The sequence below is a fragment of the Colletes gigas genome, unplaced genomic scaffold (genome assembly GCF_013123115.1).
Source record: "Colletes gigas isolate AHSC1104 unplaced genomic scaffold, ASM1312311v1 Colletes_gigas_Sc00004, whole genome shotgun sequence".
Taxonomy (NCBI): Eukaryota; Metazoa; Arthropoda; class Insecta; order Hymenoptera; family Colletidae; genus Colletes; species Colletes gigas.
This window is the reverse complement of record NW_025106633.1, coordinates 5,472,143-5,490,017: the sequence shown is the minus strand read 5'-3', so window position 1 is coordinate 5,490,017 and position 17,875 is coordinate 5,472,143. Positions and strand designations below refer to the sequence as shown.

Below are 17,875 nucleotides of genomic sequence, written 5' to 3'. Positions count from 1 at the left end.
TAGAATTTCGATGTAAGTTGCTCGATTACATATTTAACGAACGATAAATTCATGTGTATCCGACGTATTCGAAAACGAATAGTATTGTTAAAAATGATATTTTCATCGATCGATCGTGGCCAAGGCTTCCTCGATAAATATTCTTTTTCTCCGTTTAGTAGTCGTATGCCGTGCGAAACGTCTGATTGTCTTCATACCAGAGCAATACATACGACGCCATTTTGCGCGGGAACAGAGAAACGAAAGCGGAGAGCGACTATAAACGACACGCGAATGGATGGATATTGTCGAAAAGCTTTATTGAACTTAAAGTTGCGATTTCTAAACAACAGAACAAAAAAAAAAAGAAGAAATTTGAACGCATCGAAACGTCTGTACATAGGAACTGTATAAATTAAAAGCGAGCAATCGTATACAAGTAAACGTACATCGCGAGAGATCGCCCCGTGGAAATGATAAATGCACAAAATACGTTACAACTGTACCGTTCAATAAAACCTTTACTTCTTTCTCTTCTTTCCTTTTTTTTTTTCATTTTTTTTTTCATTTTTTTTGTTTTTTTTTTTTGGTACAGGCGAATCCGTTACGCGCTTAACAACAAATCGAACGAGACACCGTTAAAAAGCTAAATGCTGAAGTCGCATGTATGCGTTCAAGGGTAGTAGTTCACGAATTAACTTAGCGAGCACGAAGGTACATTGTACAAAATGTGACTTACACCTATGTTACATTATAAACATATTTACATTATCGATCAGTCAAATAAATATTTTTTTTTCTTTTAGTCTTTGCGTGTCTAACGATGCTAGATTTAGCGGTCGAACATCGGCGCCCGAAACTCGTCCGTCGTGGACCACGAACGGTGGTTTTTATGCGACAAAAACAAAAAAAAAAAAAGAAGGAGAAGAAGAAACGTGCAAAAGTAACGGGGCAACCGAAGTCGTGCGGTTTAAGCAAAAATATCCCTACCGTTGTAATCTAGCGTACTTCGTCATAGAAGAAATCCCGCGTCTGCCTTAGATTACAGCGTTTATTCTAGCGGATACTAACGTTTTAAGTTCGCTGGCTAGGTCGCGTTCAAATTTTGATTCGCGGGAGAATCTCGAAGGTACAATTGCATTCACGAAGGTTGGACTTTAACGCTTAGTCTTTGGAAAGTGAACAAAGCTGCTCCGTACGATTCATATATATTTTTTTTTGTTTTCCTTTTTTGTTTTCTGAGATATGATTTATCCTCTCGAGACTAATTCGTCCTTGAAAACTTTCTATGTTTATAAAATGATAAATTTGGTCGCGTCTATTAATCTGCTATTTATTATAATACGTACGAGTACGATGTTTCTGTGCTATTCTTTCGTTACACGTATATCACAGAGTTCAATAATTTCTCACGCGTTCCTCATTGCGGTATCGAGCGAATCTTTTCAAAATAAATTGTTGCATACTTTGTCATCTCGTTTAAAAAATGCTCTTAAGATAAGTATTCCGACGATCATTAGTGTTCCGTGTATATCCGAACGTTACCGGTAATGGATGATGTCTACAAAAAATATTAGAATTTTTAAGTAACTACTATTTACAGTGGTAATACAGGGTGGCCCGGAATACGGGTTACAGCCCGAAAGGAGGTGATTTCTGTCGAAACCATGTCATCTGTTACACTCTATATAGCCGTCGTGAAACTTCACGACTGACACAACCTATGTTCGGAGTAAATTCAATTGGCCCTCGGTACGGCCGGTCGATTCCCATCCGATTCGATGCACCGGTATTCCGACATCAAATTACAAAAGTTCCGTCCCCCGTCTTCTCAATCGACATTTCCTCTCGACGAGTCCAGCGAAAAAGTTCGACGATCGTTGTACTATGCGCTTTCACTTTGCCGTACGATCTCTTTAAATAAAATAAAATCATAGAAATATCGTTCGAACGTAACACGTACGCTTCACTCCCTTTAAAAGTGAATTAACGATAGACTAGAATATTTCGCGTGAATCGTACACGTTCGTCTGTTACTTTTTTACGGCCGTCGTATCCGTCATTCTTCCAACAGTCTTTTTATGTACGCTCGGTACCGTCCTCGTCGCGTTTACGCTCTTGTTGGCTTCGAACTTCTGCTGAAGGGACGCCACGTTCGACTTGCCCGTGGCCGCCCTTTGCACCGGGTTCGCCTTCGTCTCGCCACCGCCTTTGGTCTCCGTTTTTTGGGCCGTTTTCGGCTGCAGGGTCTTCGAGATCTCTTTCGCGGACGCTACGAACGATTTCGCGTTCGCGCTCGTCGGCGATTTCTTCTTCTCCGCGAGGCTGGCCGCCTTGGACGCGATGCTCAACGGTTTCAACGGCGCGGACGGCGATTTCGCGGCGTTCCCGCGCGTCAACGTGGGCGTCTTCTGAACGTTCTTCGGCTGAAAGCTAAACTTTGGATTGTTACCCAGAACGTCCGGCGACTTTGTACTGGTTTGATTGGAACTCGAACAACTCGACACTACGTCCGGACTGTTGAACTTTCCCCCGTTATCCTTAGGGCTACAAGGCACAGTTTTCATAGATATTCTATTAACGTTCGTATGAGAGTCCTGTTTATCCGCGGTGTTCTGCAAGCTGTCCGTTCCTGGCTTCGACGCCTTGGCGGCGCCGTCGTTGTGCTGCTTCGACCTCGACGCATTGTCCAGAGCGTGTCTGGTGGCAGTTTTCGTCGCGTCGTTCGCCTCTTTGGTCACCGTCTTGACGATGTGAGGTGGCGTTTTCGTTCTCCCGAGGGGCGGTTTGGCAGGCTCTTTGCCATCGGTGGCCGCCTCCTCGCTCTTCGGGCTGCTCAGAACCCGCTGAATCGGTCGTGTTTTCACGGACGCGACCGGTTTGCAAGACGCGACGTCGCTCGCTGGTTTCATGCCCAGCTCCTTCGATATATCGTCGTTCAGATTCGGGTTCGCCGAGTTCAACGACGCAAGTTTACCCTTGTCGACGGTTTTCACCTCGCCTTTGGCGGTCTGCTGCCGCGGCACGTTCAACACCGACGGATTCAAGTAACCGGAACTGGTCGTGGAGCTGGACGAATTGAATTTCCCGGACGCCGAGTTCGAGTAGATGCTGCCGGGCGATTTATAGTGATTCGAGTTCGCGTACGCCCCCAACGAGCTATTCGACCCCAGATCCTCCGCGTTCTTGGCCGCCTCCGCGTTCTCCTTCGCCTTCCGGGACAACGTCGCGGTGGAGTAGATGGAATCGAAGTTCCGATTCGATATTTCCGACACGATCTCAGACAGCAGACCCATGGGCTCCGCGTTGGCCCCGTTCGCGCCACCCTCGACGCGTTTCGGCTGCTTGTACTCGTTGTCGATCCGCTTGTCCGTCTCCATCTGATTCTTCCTGCTCTTCTCGGGTATCGCCTCCTCGATAACCGCGTAAATGTTGTCGCTGGTGGGCGACTCCTCCGTGATCTTGGTCAGGGACGACTCGGGGACGAGGTTCATGCAGTCGTCGTAGGCATTGTCCACGAGCTTCTGCGTACTCTTCAGCTGCGGGGTCTGGTAGCCCGGTAATCCGTGGATCTTACCAGCGTCGTTCGTCTTCTCCGTGGTTGTAGTGGTCGTTGGAGGACCAGGCGGAGGAGCTGTGGGTCTGGTGCTCGCAGGGATGCTGGTGGGTCTCTTCACCGGCGTGGTTTGTTGTCGCATGGACCCGAACGTCTGAATGGCTGGTCTGGGCGTGATCTTGCTGTCCCTCATGGACTGGGCGCGCAACACCACGTTCCTCTTCTCGGCCTCCGTGGCCGGTATCACGGGGATAGCAGGCGTGGGTATCTCGATCTCTTTCTGAGGTATTGGATTGGAAATCTCCAAGTTCCTCAGGATCTCCTTGTCTATCACCTTGTTCGCTTTCAAGTGATGCGCCCTGGGCAGAGAGTTGGTGTTCTTATCCTCTTTCTGCGCCACCTGCAGACCCCCCGTCTTCATGATCCCGGAGTTTGGTCGGAGCATCGAGGCTAGCCTGTTCAGGGTGCTACCCTTCTCCGGTTTCTTCTCTGTTTCTGGAAGCAAAACGTTGGTTAACGGCGTGCTGTTCGGTCTTTGGGGCTTTTGAAGGTCGATGGAGATCGGGGGAGCCGGTGCAGGCCTCGTCGGCGCGTCCAAGGACGGTCTGGTTGGTGGTTTAGGGGCGACCAACTCCACGGAGGTGCAGGTGGTGGCTGCCAGGACCGGGCTGCTGATCAGAGGACGCGCTGTGCATCCTGGATTCAACGGTGGCAGGCTGGGAGCCGCGGACGGCTCGGTGAAGTTGGACGTGGAGTTCAGAAGCGAGTTACGAGGCGGATTGTTCTTTGGTAGCGCCTTGATGTTGGTCTTGATCGCCACCGTTGGTATCGTGGGCGGCGGAGGCACCGGTTTCGTCGGTTCCCCGACCTTCGGCTGATTCTTGATCGGCGTGATCGTGAATCCTTTGAACTGACCGAACAGATTATTGTTGTAACGCTTGTCGGCCTCCGGTTTCGGCAATAAACTCGCGCAGGCTGGATCCTGACTGAGGCTAGAATCGATCGTTTCGATGTTACGGGGCAAAGGACTGGAACGATCGATCGTTTTGATGGATAGTCCATTGTGGCCACGATCGGTCCTGAAATTTTAAGCACAAGTGTAAGCCGGGGAATTTGGGGAGGTGTCAAGCGCTAAACTACACGCAGCCACGATCGTGGACGATCGTGCATCGCGAACAATTTTTTCTAACAATTTTCGCATACTGCCGGGCATCAGAGTTGGGCCGAAAGTGACGTCGCAATAAATCTGGTTCCAACAACGTTACAGATTTATTCATCCCTTCGCTTCCCTCTGTTTAGTCTGATCGTTCAAGGGGTGAAAATAGTCGTTTTCTTTCACAATTCCACGTCGCACACGCTAGATACAGATTGTTACGCAGCCCAGAAACAAATCCAACAAAGAAAACACGTACTTAGTCGTTACTTCTTATTCCGTGTTTGCCCAACTCTGCCGAACATAAAACGCTACTGGCATGCACTTATGTAATTCCTCGAGCATCGCGACAAACCGGAAGTCTCTCCAACGATCCTCGAAACGCATGCAAACGGACGAGAAACTTGCAGGGAAATATTAGTCGAAGATTAAAGTGTTAGTAGCAAGCTCTTTGGAAGAAGGAAGTTTTTTTTTTTTGTTTATTACATAAGAAAACTTGTGTACATTTTGCGTAAAATACTACTTTTATTGAATAAAATTGTACAATCGGCGAGCAATTCTGCAGGATATTAAAAATATACCTGAAAAAGTGACTGTACCGACTCGTTGCTCGCTAAAAGTAATCGAACGTTGACTCCACTTTTCCTTTCTATTGTTTGTTGTTTTAACGAAGAAATTATTAAGGGTATCGAGCGATCGTTAATACTGACTCATCGATTCGATTGCAAGCGAGACGTTCGGTAATCTTAAAATGCAAAGCCATCGAAAAGAAATTTCACACATGCTCATGCTCGTGTCACGTAAAATCACTATGCATGCTCTACGATTCGCGGTTCTCAACCTGTTCTCGAAACGTCCATTCGTCGATTAACCCTTCAAGCACGACGTGCAATCCGCAAACCTTTGTTTTCTGCGACGCAACCCCTTAAAAAATTATTAAAATTTCAACGACAAATCGTATGGCTTGAGATTGAAGGTTCCGTCGTACCTGAAGGGTCGATTCGAGCTTTTCACCCTTCGAGAAAGTTCTTTCGCGTTTTCATCTCCGTCTTTCGTGTCGGTGGAGAACCGCTATTCTACAATACTTTATTATCACCCATCTTTTTGGTAATACTCTTAAAGTGCGTTTACGTATACCGAATAACGGCGAACGAATGGCTTCCGGCCGAATCCTGACGAATATTTTTGATCAGCAGTCTGCGTTCGACCGAGAAACCAACTGTTCACCTATCCATCGTCTCGCAAAGTCATGGAATGTCTCATTTCAATTAACTTTTACTCACGAGGGTGTCTGTGCCCTCGCAACATGGCGCCCGAGCGCAAGATCCTGAACTTGGAAGATAATTGTTAAAATTAATTAATAGAAAACTAATCTATCAAGTTGGTCAAGAAGTTTGCACAATTCTCAACATGTAAATTAATATAAATATTCACGGACCCCCACAAATCTATCCATGGTCCCTTTGGAGCCCAAAATTAAGAATACTCTACGATACACCATTGTCTAAAATTCGTCGTTCAGTCTAGTTCGTCCGCCATAGTTCAGCATATGTAAACGCACCTCTATACGACGTAATATGCATACTTTAACTATATATAATATTCTAGGATTGTATTACGTCATATATGTATCAATACTTGAGCATGAAGTATCATATATAATAAACGAATAAATAAACCGCCTAAATGCGAGATTCCTTTTAATTTATATATATATTTATATATGTAATAGGTATATAAAATTGTATTCTTTTGTTCAGACATTTGTAAAAATATATATAATCGTTTAAAACGCTACGGCAGGACTTTGTTTTTTTACAAGCAGCGCGGTGCCCGTAAACTCGTTCAAAGCTTAACGTATACTTAATGTTAAGTACATGGTTCTCGTTTCCTTTCCAACGGAAAAGCCCTGCGTTATAATATTCGTTATTTAGACTATTACAACGTAAAAATCACAGTGCATATTCTAAGTCGTTTTGGCAATCGTAAGGATTAAAAACGAATTAACCGCCACCATTATTGCCAACCCTGTATGTCGTAATGCAAAGATCATAGTTTAAATTAAAATAAAAAAAAAACACACTATGACCTTCGCACTAAATGAGACGCGTTCTATATTGAGAAAGGAAATATTGAAATAAAGAGTATAGTACGCGTGGATGTCAGGCAGCGTTACTGGTGTTTCGTGAACGAGACAAATTTCGACGAACAAAATGGAGGACAGGTCAAATCTTTGGCTTGAGACTTTGGGCCGGGGCTGGTGGGGGCGGTGGCTTTTTGTTGTAAAAAGGAGCAGCGCGTATCTGCACGCACGGTTTCTCGTCAGCCAATAAGGGATCTGCCGTTTTCGGCGGGGCGCTCGAACTACCGCCCGGACTATCGTTCAAATGCTCGAACTTCACTTCGGTCTTTAGCGTAAGTCCCTTCACGTTTTTCGACGGTTTTTTCTGCATCTGCTGAATGCGTTCCGCTATTTTCGTCCCTAACTCCGACCTGATCGAGTTCTTTCTCGGCCGTGACTCCGCGGACGAGGAGGGGGCGACAACGTGGACAGCCGACCGGTTGGCGGGTTCAGCGACGTCGGGCTTTTTGTTGCCGACGTGCTGGCTATCCGCGTTCGCAAGCAACATCGATTTTCTGTACTCGATGCTGTTACTGCAGTTAATTGCGTCCGGGTTAGTGGTCGATATCAGGTGGGTTTTAGTGATCTGAAGCTTCTCTTTCGGCGGCAGACTGTTGCTGATCGTGAATATTCGGTTCGCGTCGCGGGCGCTCTCCTGCCGCGGCGAGAAGAATATCGCCACCCTCTCGTAAAAGTTTTTACCGATCGTGTGGCTCGACGACCCCGTCGTCGAGCCCCGAGGAGCACCGCGCGACGTAAAGGCATGCGGTTTTCGTTTCTCTTTTACACGGTCGAAACTAGATACGTACGTTGCGATCATGCCCTTCTTCCAGTGCTGGCCGGAGTTTCTCAGGTACCAAACGCCGAACGCCGACAGCGCAACCATCGGCACGATGCCCAGAAAGATAATGTACATGGCCATTATGAAGTCGTTTCTCGCTGTAACGATCATCCAATTAGTTACGATAAACGAAATGTCGCAGACGACGATGGCCGTTCCGCAAAATCGAACGAAAGTCAATTCACCATTCGGATCATCCGCTGGTCCGCTGTCCTCGGAACCGCCCACGCCCGGCTGTGTGCAATCAGGCGGTCGGAAGCCGCGATTGCAGTGGCAATGGCCCAGACTGTTGCACACCCCGTTGTCGCCGCAATTATTGGGACACGCTTTCCCTCCGGATACGGTCGCGCGCAGATCAGCTACCGGCATGCATTTCTGATTCACGCACATCTAAACACCATCGGTAAAATTCATGTCAAGCGCATTGGAGACGCGAACGCCTCTAAATGGAATGGCCATCAGGAGTTTTGGAAATGTACAACCAAACGACACATTAATGGGGCTTGTTTCGTTACCTTCCCGGGTGCGCACTTGGCACCATCCGGCGCCAGGCCAGGATCCACTTGGTTCAGACCCAAATCTACTATGGCCGAACGACACGGTATTATCTTGCCACCGTTGTTGATGAACGAGTGACTCAGAATCGCCACGGACTCCATACCGAATTCTAGTCTCTCGTTCAAGTGCTTGCAGTGAAGCATTCCGCAGAGCAGATTCCTAAAACCCACGAAGAATTTCGAACGTCTATCATTAGCACTTATAGACTACGTTGATCAGAATAGGTAACACGTTTAGCATCCTTCGCATTGAACATTATGTGAAGAATACCTCGTCAAGTACCAGTAGCAAAGTAACTTTTAAATCTCAACAAGTGATCTAAGATCAACTACTCTGTATATCTAGGAGGTGTAAATCGGAATCTTACTCGTCGGTGCACTTTACGTAGCTGGACTCGACGCGATTGTATCCGCAGTTGCCGTGTTTCGTGCCCTTGTTGTTCATGTCGTAGCATTGGGCGTCGGACGAGGTGCCCGTGGGTCCCCAGAGCAGCTTGCATTGGTCGTTGTGGGTCCTGCAGGACCCTTGGTAGCAGAACGCCTTTCCCATGCTGCACGATTCCCCGTCCATCTTGAACACATCCACCGGGCAGTACTCGCTCTGCCCGGTGCAGTACTCGGGCAGATCGCACTCGTGTTCCGCGCTTCTGCACTCCGTGCCCGCGGTCTTCGGCCGACAGGTCTTGAGGTCGCAGCACTCGCCCGTGGCGCAGCTGGCGTTGCCGTGCAGCATGCAGGTGGTCACGTTGCAGCAAGGATTGTCGCAGTTCTCCTTCAAGCCACAGTCGCACTGCTCGCCGGGCTCCACGAATCCGTTCCCGCAAATCGGGCTGTCGAACAGCTTCTGCGGTTTGTTCCTCAGGCAGTAATCCATGCCGTGCTCGAACGCCAGAGCCAGATGCTCCAAGGAGCAGGTGGACCAGTGAATTGGTCCCGACGAGCCGCTTGACGACGCCATGATGCATCTGCGATTATAATAAATTGTTTAGATCCGTAGTATATACTGACAAGGGTTAGGCATTACAGTTTGGGACACTTGGCGATTCTTTTTTACAGAGTCTGATTTTAGTCAAATGTTAGGGTGCAGTTCGACCTACTTTTCTTCAGGGCACTCGCAGTCGACGGAGTCGTGCTCCATGCCGAAATTGTGACCCATTTCGTGGGCCACGGTGGCCGCCACCAACCCCACGACGTTCGAGTGATCCATGGAGACGCCACCGGAGAATTCGTACGTACATATCGGTCCCTTAAGAGCCTTCCCTACCACGCCCCCTTCGAACGAGATACGTCTGCAAGTATTCGAAACGCGTTTAATCGGGGATCCTTCGAGACGGTATTTCTCGATTTTCCGGACTTACGTCAACAGCTGGGCGTTATCGTTCGGCATGTCCTGGACCAGCTTCTCCCGTCTGTACCGCAGGAAATTCGAGAGGGTGGTGTCCCCGTTCGGAGACAGCGTTATTTCGTCCGTGTCGGACCATACTTGCACCCCAACTAGGGCGATGAATATGTTCAGGGGCATGTATAGCTGCAACGCGACACATATTTACTTTCACAGGACAAGCCCACGTACAATGGATTATGTATTTTATTGTATTTTATTCATTCAATAAATGAGAAGACCCGAAGTGGTGGAACATAATCGAAATAAGATAATATACAGGGTGTTCGGGCACCATTGAGAAAAATTTTAATGGGAGATTCTAGAAGCCAAAATATGACGAAGATCAAGAATACTAATTTGTTGATTGAGGCTTCGTTAATAAGTTATTAAAAAATTAAATTAAAAAATTTCAAATCGTTCTAAAAAAATTATTATCAGTTGCAGGAGTCAATTACAATCATTTTTGGTCAATAGACATACCTCGAAATCCTATCAACTTTCAAGAAAAAAATTCGAGAAGGTGTGAAATTATTCGACAAAATTAAAAAATTTCAAATCGTTCTAAAAAAATTATTATCAGCTGCAGGGGTCAATTACAATCATTTTTGGTGAATAGACATATCCCCGAAATCCTATCCACTTTCAAGAAAAAAATTCCTTACCGAGAATATACTGTGTGGCCGAACACCCTGTATTTTACACTATAGGATTCTCTCGTTAACGATGATGATATACTAACAGCGTTGATTATATTGGCGATGTCCTTGCAGTGATGGTACACCTTGTCCAAATTCTCGTCGAGGGCCATGTATTCCTTTTTATCGATCACGAGGACCAACTCGACGTATCGGGAATGGCTGTTCGCGTTGTAAGGTCCTCGGATCACTTCGGCCGCCCTCTTGTGCTGCAAGAAAAGTCCGTTTCCAATCACTATTCGTTCAACGTTCGACGCTCGTGAGCTTCTCGGGCGAGAAGATCGGCGGAAAAGTCAATCGGACCGTTGCGTTTCAAGACACATCGGGTTTCCAGGGGTTCTAACGACGGACAAAGATCGGTAACGATAGGAGGGCCTTCGAGAGCCTCGCGTACATCGTTCACGGTTGGAAAGAACGTTCTACGAGGCGTATCAGAAATACATGCAAACAGATATCCTTTTACAACTTCTACAATTTTTATTCGTTTCCGATGAACAAAAGATAAAAGAAGAAAAAATGATCGGACAACTGTTCCCTGAATAAATCCACCAAGGACGAGTTTTTCTAGCCTGAATTACAGACGATCCCTGTTGAGCGTTTGCAGGTATTTGTGAAACACCCTGTGTGTACCAGGACATAAATTTCTCGCGATCCTTTGGCAACGTGAAATCAATCAATAGCTTCGTACCCTCGTGGCCCTGTTGACGATCCCGCGATGCTCACGGTCGAGAACATGGTGCGTCGTTCCCTCGTAACCTGCGTCGAACAAAAAACTAACATCATCGTCGGTCGAGTTCCCGGTAAAGTTAAGGACAAAGAGACACGAGCGGCCCGGCAGAATCTCGCTCCCACATTCGTTAAGACCGTTAAGGAGAGACCAGTCGACGCGAGACAGGTCTTCCAGACCGGGAAAGGAGCGCGAGCAAGGGTAACAGCTACGATTCCATCCGCGGCTTCCTATCTAGCTGGCGAGGACCATGGGAGCTTTCAGGAATTTCGACGGGACCTGCCGGGTTCGTCGTCTGCTCAAAAATAGCGCTATGGTAGACGTTACCGCAGGTGTGATTGGCCAACAGATCGGCGTGTTTGTAGACGTAATGGTCCGAGTCCAGCGACTCCTTCTCCGGGTGGATGTGATGAAGGTTCTCGCCGTCGAATACGACGCCCCGTAACCCTCTGCAAGTAGACAACGCTACCCAGGAACCGGGAACGTCGCGGACGCTGCCTTGATAGTGGCAGAGCTCCTGCAATTTTAACGGAACATCTACTTTGCTAGTTCCTTTTAGGCAAACCTTTTAGAAAACATAGGTTTGTTAGGTATTTTAGGCCATAGATTGACCCTTTTATAGATCGTAGCTGTTTTGTTAGAATTACGATGACTTAAGGGCGGAGACTCATGTAAAATGGTAAAACGAGAAGCGATATTTGACAATTTTTTTACAGCATAAGGGTTTGATGAAATTTTTCGACACTTTGCACACATATTCCTTAACATTTTAAGATACAAATATTTTTTTTTCTGTTAAGTTTCATCACCTTTGGATGGAATAATAAATCCTTCGTAATAATAATTATTTAAACTATGTTTATTGCAAGAATGACTTTTTTGTGTTCAGAGCCGTGTACCTTCGACAATTTTGCATTCTTTAAAGAGGATTTCAGGCAATAAGGCGACCACAATCCGCAAAGGATTGAAGGAATCCGAGTTCAGACGATATCCCGTTGGAAGGGGAGTTCTGGATAGCGAATTATCTCCGGAGACCGCGAGAAATAAACGCGGGGGGGAGGCAGGTCGCGAGCCCGAGGAAGATTCTGGGGGCTGACGAAACTCGAGAATGAATTTTCCCCGGCTTATCTCGGATTCTCGGACGCGTTCTCCGCGTCAGCCCGACCGCTACAAATATAGTTGGCCCAGATTCTGGCTGCGTTCGTTCCTTTTCCTCGTTTTGCTCCTTGCCGGGGCGAGAAAGGATTCGTCGCCTCGAAACGCAAACGCCACGAACGAAAGATGATTTAACGCTCGATTATGGCACTTGGTCCCCTACCCTGTAACCGAGAACCAACTAGTCAAAAAGTTCTCCAGGAGACTCCCCCTTCCCTCTGAAAGATCGAATCTTACCGAGTCGGAAGCGCAATTTGCAATTTCTAGTACGGAATTTAATTTAGCGAAAGTTTCTTTCATCGTACGAGTGTGAGAGAGACAGAGGGAGGACAAAAGGCAATAATTACGACCGTTTCGACTGGCGAAACCTCTGAAGAGCATTCTAACTAGTTAGATTCGCAGAATTTCCACCATTTAAAACGACCGAAATTAGCTCGTCCGCTTGTCCCGCAAACGGCGAGCGCAAATAAACCGACGACGAAGAGAAACGGTGAACCGGTGGCGTCGGGAGAGGGACGGAGTGCGAAACAGACGGCAACTGGACGCGCCAATTCATTTATTCAATTGCGTAAAATGTGGAACCGACGACAACAGAGCGCAACGAACCCGGTCCCGGTCGATGAAACACGGTCCGGCTCGCCTGGCCCGATGCTTTATGCGTGGCCATTATCCGTGAATAACGCGCGTCGTAAAAATTTCTATCAATGGCAAAAGGTGTTCGAATCGTTGAAAAAAAGACACGGACGGCCATTTTTCTATCTGTCCCGGGCGCCCCCGACGCCGAGGAAAGGCCATTATTCTTACCCGGGTGATTCACGGCGCGTACGCGACGATACTGCTAATGGGGAACTCGCGAAAATATGAATTGCTTCGAGACACTCGCGACCGGACGGAAGAAAATGTCGCCGAGTGGCCATCTTCGTTCCACTTCCCCCATTTTTATCGTCGATCCGTCTTAACGCGCCGGGTCGGGCATATTTTATTTCAAAATAACGGTAATGCTTCTTGTACGTCGCTGTTCGATTTGAGAATACGAATACTACGACTGGTGTTTATTGATTCGAGAGAAATACGTTGGGAGCCATTAATGCCCCCCTTAAAATGTGTTTGATCGAACTAGCGACGCTCCAATTACTGCCAGATGACCAAATATTGTCTGGATTGACTCTTTGAGGCGCACGATTTTAGTAGAAAAAAAGTGAGGAAAAACGTTCGTTTCAATATTATTTAACAATATTATTTAAGATCAAAGAGTTTAAGACCTATTTGATCAAAAATTTCAAGTTCAATGATACTTCTGTGTTTTATTGGATTGCATGTTTGTATTAAAATTGTTTCCTACGTTATTTGTATTACAGTTTGAGGAAAAGAAATCACGAAATGGCCCAGAGGTGGAGGAATAAAGGCGAAGCCACCCTATTAAAGTGGCTCCACCCTAGGGGCTCGATGCTTTCAGCAGCTTTCCAAGGAAACATTTCGTATTTCCGTGCGGTCGATCGCGGACTGTTTCGAAGCATGTGATTTCCAAGTAAACTATTTAGCAGATGGACAGAGAGAAAACGGTCGCGACGGTTTAACCGAAACAGGGAGTGGTTGGACAAAGGCGAAGCATAGCTGAACGCTCTAGCCTCGGTGAATGCGTGCACGTTGATCGTCAACGTTATTTAACCCCCTCCTTTCCACACCTGCATCCAATCAACATTATCTATTCCTTTCCCCTTCGATGTATAACAATCTGTATATCGAAAATATAACTGCAAAAACTGGGAAACTTCCAAAGTGGAATTAGAAAGGGTCGATTCTTCCTTCCATCGCGTGACTTTAGAGACGATCGTTTCCCGCGACTATTTAGAGGCGTATCGAGCGTAAAAAAAATGGCCCATAAAAGTGAAACATAGAGTCGACGGTGTAATAACGATACAAATCGTCTGAAACTAATGTGTATCGAAACCGTTGGGCACGGAGCAGTTAAAGGGAGAGTGATCGATACTCTCGAAACGTCCACGCTTCTCTATATGTGCCCGTCGTCCTGGTCGGATAGTGAGTGAGTCACCGTTATCGATTCCTGCGTTCTTTACACCTGTGTTGTACCTGGCCAATGTTTTCGTTTCGAGGCAACGTTTGCTCGAGATTAATTATTGGAACTGGTACCTGCGTTCCATCCCCTGTTCGTCAACTCTAGACTTCGGATAAGCTAACGTTTTCCCAAGTATCCAATAAAAATAAAGAACAAGAACACCGCGACAGAATCGAAAAACAACAGTCACGGTAACGGAAATCCATACAGTCCAGAAATATCCGTAACGATTGAGATTGTTTTGATCATCGTAAACAGTTATTTTCGTAGCCGTGTTAGTAATTAGATTCGATTGCACTTACAACTTTCGACGGTGTGTGCACTTGGTACGCGCCACGGTGCTGATGACGCTGCTGATAGCCGACCGGAATTAGATCGGCGTTCAACCTGAGGTCCAGCACTTGTTTCACCCCATCCAGGTCGAAGCCCACCGTCAGCACGTCCGCGTGCTCGACGTCCTGAAAGCAAAAAGGCAGACGAGTTCGGTACGGGCCGGAATGGTTACTCGTGGCGGGGTTTCCTATCGCGTAACCGCCGCGTTTCCGCCCAAACACGCCCGATAAAACTCCTTCGAATCGACGTTCGAATGCATTATAATCGTTCCGAAGCTCGACATTATGCACCTGTTGCGCGCCGCCGTCGCAGTCGCCGAGAGGATCTAGATAAAAGAAGAAACGCGCCTGCGATCCCGTGGAAATCGATTCCACCCTCCTCCCCTCCTCACTTGACACGCCAGCCAATTATCTCGTCTTCTACAAGACGATAATCGCGAAATAATACACTACATTTTCTAATCTATTCCGTAGAAAATGGACGATTAACCCTTAAATGGACTCTCGATCTTCATTATTTTACTTAATGTTGATTTTTACCAAATTGGTAAATGAGAAATCAATTAAAAGGATTTACAAAATAGTGAACCAATGGAGGATTAGATAAATTTTTAAATAATTACAGTATTAGTTTAAAGTTGTGGGGGCCCCCATAATCCACTTGCGGGTTAAACAAGAAGTTTCTCAGAATTTTCAATATTTTCGAATGGGAGAAAAATACTGTACATGCTTGTGAGATGACAACAGCCTACCAATAATTAAAAAAAAAAAAAATCACTAAAGTACCCCGTTCGATCGCCGATGGGAATCATTCGGACTCGGCGTTTTCAGCGTTTCATTTTTCCGTCCAAACTCGATGGACGACCGCGGGACCGGAAAGTCGACTGTTTAAACATTTATCCTCGGTCCAGGCGAGCTTTTTCAACGCGTGCCGACCGGGCAAATGAATTTACGAATCTCGTTTGCGCCCTCGTGTGTCTCTCGAATCCACCCCATGTTTAATTCATAGGGGACGCGTCCCATTTCCTCCCTAAGAGGAAGCGTGTCGCACGCGTTGCGTACGCGTCCAAGGAATACCGTGCCGCGTATGCTCACTGCCAGCCAACCGAGGGTCGAGGACGTCGAGGCTGCGAGCATTTCTCGCTCGAGAATTTCGGTCACTGATTCGCCCGGTCTCGTCAACCGTCTGCTTGTCACGGCTTCACGCTCCACTGCAGCCACGAGACGACTCGGAACACAATCGCCGCGACATCGTTTCAGACTCCAGTTATTCCAACTTCGGGATTATCATTATGCCCCGGCGCTTTATCTCGTTTCCCCCTCACCTTCGCGGTAATTTATTATTCCACTCGCGCGTTCTTCTCTCTTCTCGTTTATTTCTCCCAACATGCTTACTTTTAATTGTACACGTTCGGTTTCATTCTCCTTTTCACGCGTACGAGACGCTCGGGTACCGCAAAGATCATTATTGCGTATATACTTCGGGCTACAATATAGCGAGGTCGTAAAGTCGAGTAGGTGTCAAAGTTTACACGGTTCAGCTCAAGGAATAAGTGAATTGACAGAAATACGAGCAATAGTGCCGCCATTTTTAGAGGTATCGTAACAGGTAAATGTCTTGATCAAGTCTTTAATATCTTATATTTATCTGCTTATAATATATAAATGTAGAAAATGAGAAAAGGTAGTGCAGTTACGGACATAAAAAGACATTCAGAAAGGCACCCTCAAGAGTTTAGTTTACGACCTCGCTATATCGTGACCCGAACTATACCTTCATAATCCCCTTCCTAAGAAGAGTGTAGACGTTCCCAAAGATTATAGCCAAAGAGTAATAAATACATGTATCACCTACACTGTCTCAGTCATTAATATACATCTACCCAACACATTTCTACGAAAAACGTACCCTCTAACAAAAATAGCGGTCCAAAGACTACTCCCACGAGACGAAGAAGAAGATCGTTAGTCTACGAAAGAACCTTAGTACGCGTTGATATAGATTCACCGGGTAAAATCGAGTCGTTGCACCGCGCCAGAGAACATTTTGCTCGGCGAAAAATCGAGAAATCGAAGGAGTTCCCAGCGCTGGCGATTTTCTGCCCGGAAGCAGGGACAAATGTCCGCCAGTTTCGATTACGTGGCAGCAGAAAAAGCATCGCGATACACGTCCGGCTGGTCCCCGTGATTCGCGTCGCAGGGCTCTATCGAACGAGAGCCGAATCCCAGGCGCGCGGTGAAAAACCTTCTACCGGGGTCGTACGTTTCAGATATTCCGTGCACGCGGCGAGGATGCAGCCGGGATCGACGATAGATGGATCCGCGGAATTCTCCCGGCGCGGATTCTATCATCGTCGTCCGACAGTTAGCAATCCATACCTGGCCGGACGCCAAACTGGGGAAAACGTTCCTCGATATTCCAGTTATCCGTTCCCGCGCCGTGACCCGTTCCGAGTCGATATCGTGAAACAAATGTAGCTACCACCCCCGAGGGGGGTTAGGGTTTTTCCTTGGCCTCTCCTCTAACCACTTACAGACGAAGCCTGCTAATGGCCGAATCGAACCTTTTTCCCTCGCTTTTTCGCTCGTGGTTTCCAACCATTCTTATCACCCGTTACCAACGACGCCCCTGGATTTATCAGATATTATTTACGAGTCTCTTCCCTGCAGATCCATCGGGGATTATACCTCGCGTTGGAGGATCTTCACGAATTTTTCATGATGATCAGACAAGCGTCCCCATTACTGTTTGCTTGGAGCAATTATAGAGAAGAATGAATACGAGATCGCATTCGAAGGACTCGGGGGTGGTCATTTGCACGAAAGTTCAGTTTATCTTTGGAAACACAAAACTCCCACTCGTGTTCGTGCATTTTAATGGTGGACTCTTATGAATTTTTGTCATTTGTAGAATAATAATATACATGCGGCTGAATGAATGACACGAATACAAATCTATATTTATCGACAACTACACATTTTAATTACCAACGTGTTAAATTAAAATTATTTGACTGGGATTTGTGACGCTTTTCCCCAGTTTCCCGAGGAGACAATTTCCGGGGCCTATCGATCGGGAGGCCTCGTTCGTTTTGGGAGTTGGGCAAGACCTTGGCTCGAGTCACCCTTAAAATTCGGTTACCAGGATCATCGTAATTCAGCCAGGGATGGTGAACGATTGTTCCCCTCGAAGAGGGAAGCTCGAGAGAGGCGTACTCGACGCATCGTACTCCCATGAACGTCATCCTCGTGTCTCCCATTCCGCCGCACCCACCAAACCCATTGTCGGGAATCTCT

At 46.9% G+C, this 17,875-nt stretch overlaps 1 protein-coding gene across 1 annotated transcript in view; it reads right to left on the bottom strand.

Moving 5' to 3' along the window:
* Window positions 1–797: 797 nt before the first annotated feature.
* LOC122405258 overlaps window positions 798–17,875 on the bottom strand; it is a 60,836-nt gene continuing 43,758 nt past the window's right edge. The window contains exons 3-13 of the mRNA XM_043409858.1: window positions 14,549–14,704; window positions 11,342–11,531; window positions 10,976–11,043; window positions 10,332–10,496; window positions 9,567–9,736; window positions 9,306–9,497; window positions 8,577–9,173; window positions 8,167–8,368; window positions 7,837–8,041; window positions 7,620–7,749; window positions 798–4,614 (exon numbers count right to left, since the gene is read on the bottom strand). Coding sequence (XP_043265793.1) covers window positions 2,013–4,614; window positions 7,620–7,749; window positions 7,837–8,041; window positions 8,167–8,368; window positions 8,577–9,173; window positions 9,306–9,497; window positions 9,567–9,736; window positions 10,332–10,496; window positions 10,976–11,043; window positions 11,342–11,531; window positions 14,549–14,704 — 4,677 coding nt within the window. The 3' untranslated portion in view covers window positions 798–2,012. The remainder of the gene's footprint in view (window positions 4,615–7,619; window positions 7,750–7,836; window positions 8,042–8,166; window positions 8,369–8,576; window positions 9,174–9,305; window positions 9,498–9,566; window positions 9,737–10,331; window positions 10,497–10,975; window positions 11,044–11,341; window positions 11,532–14,548; window positions 14,705–17,875) is intronic.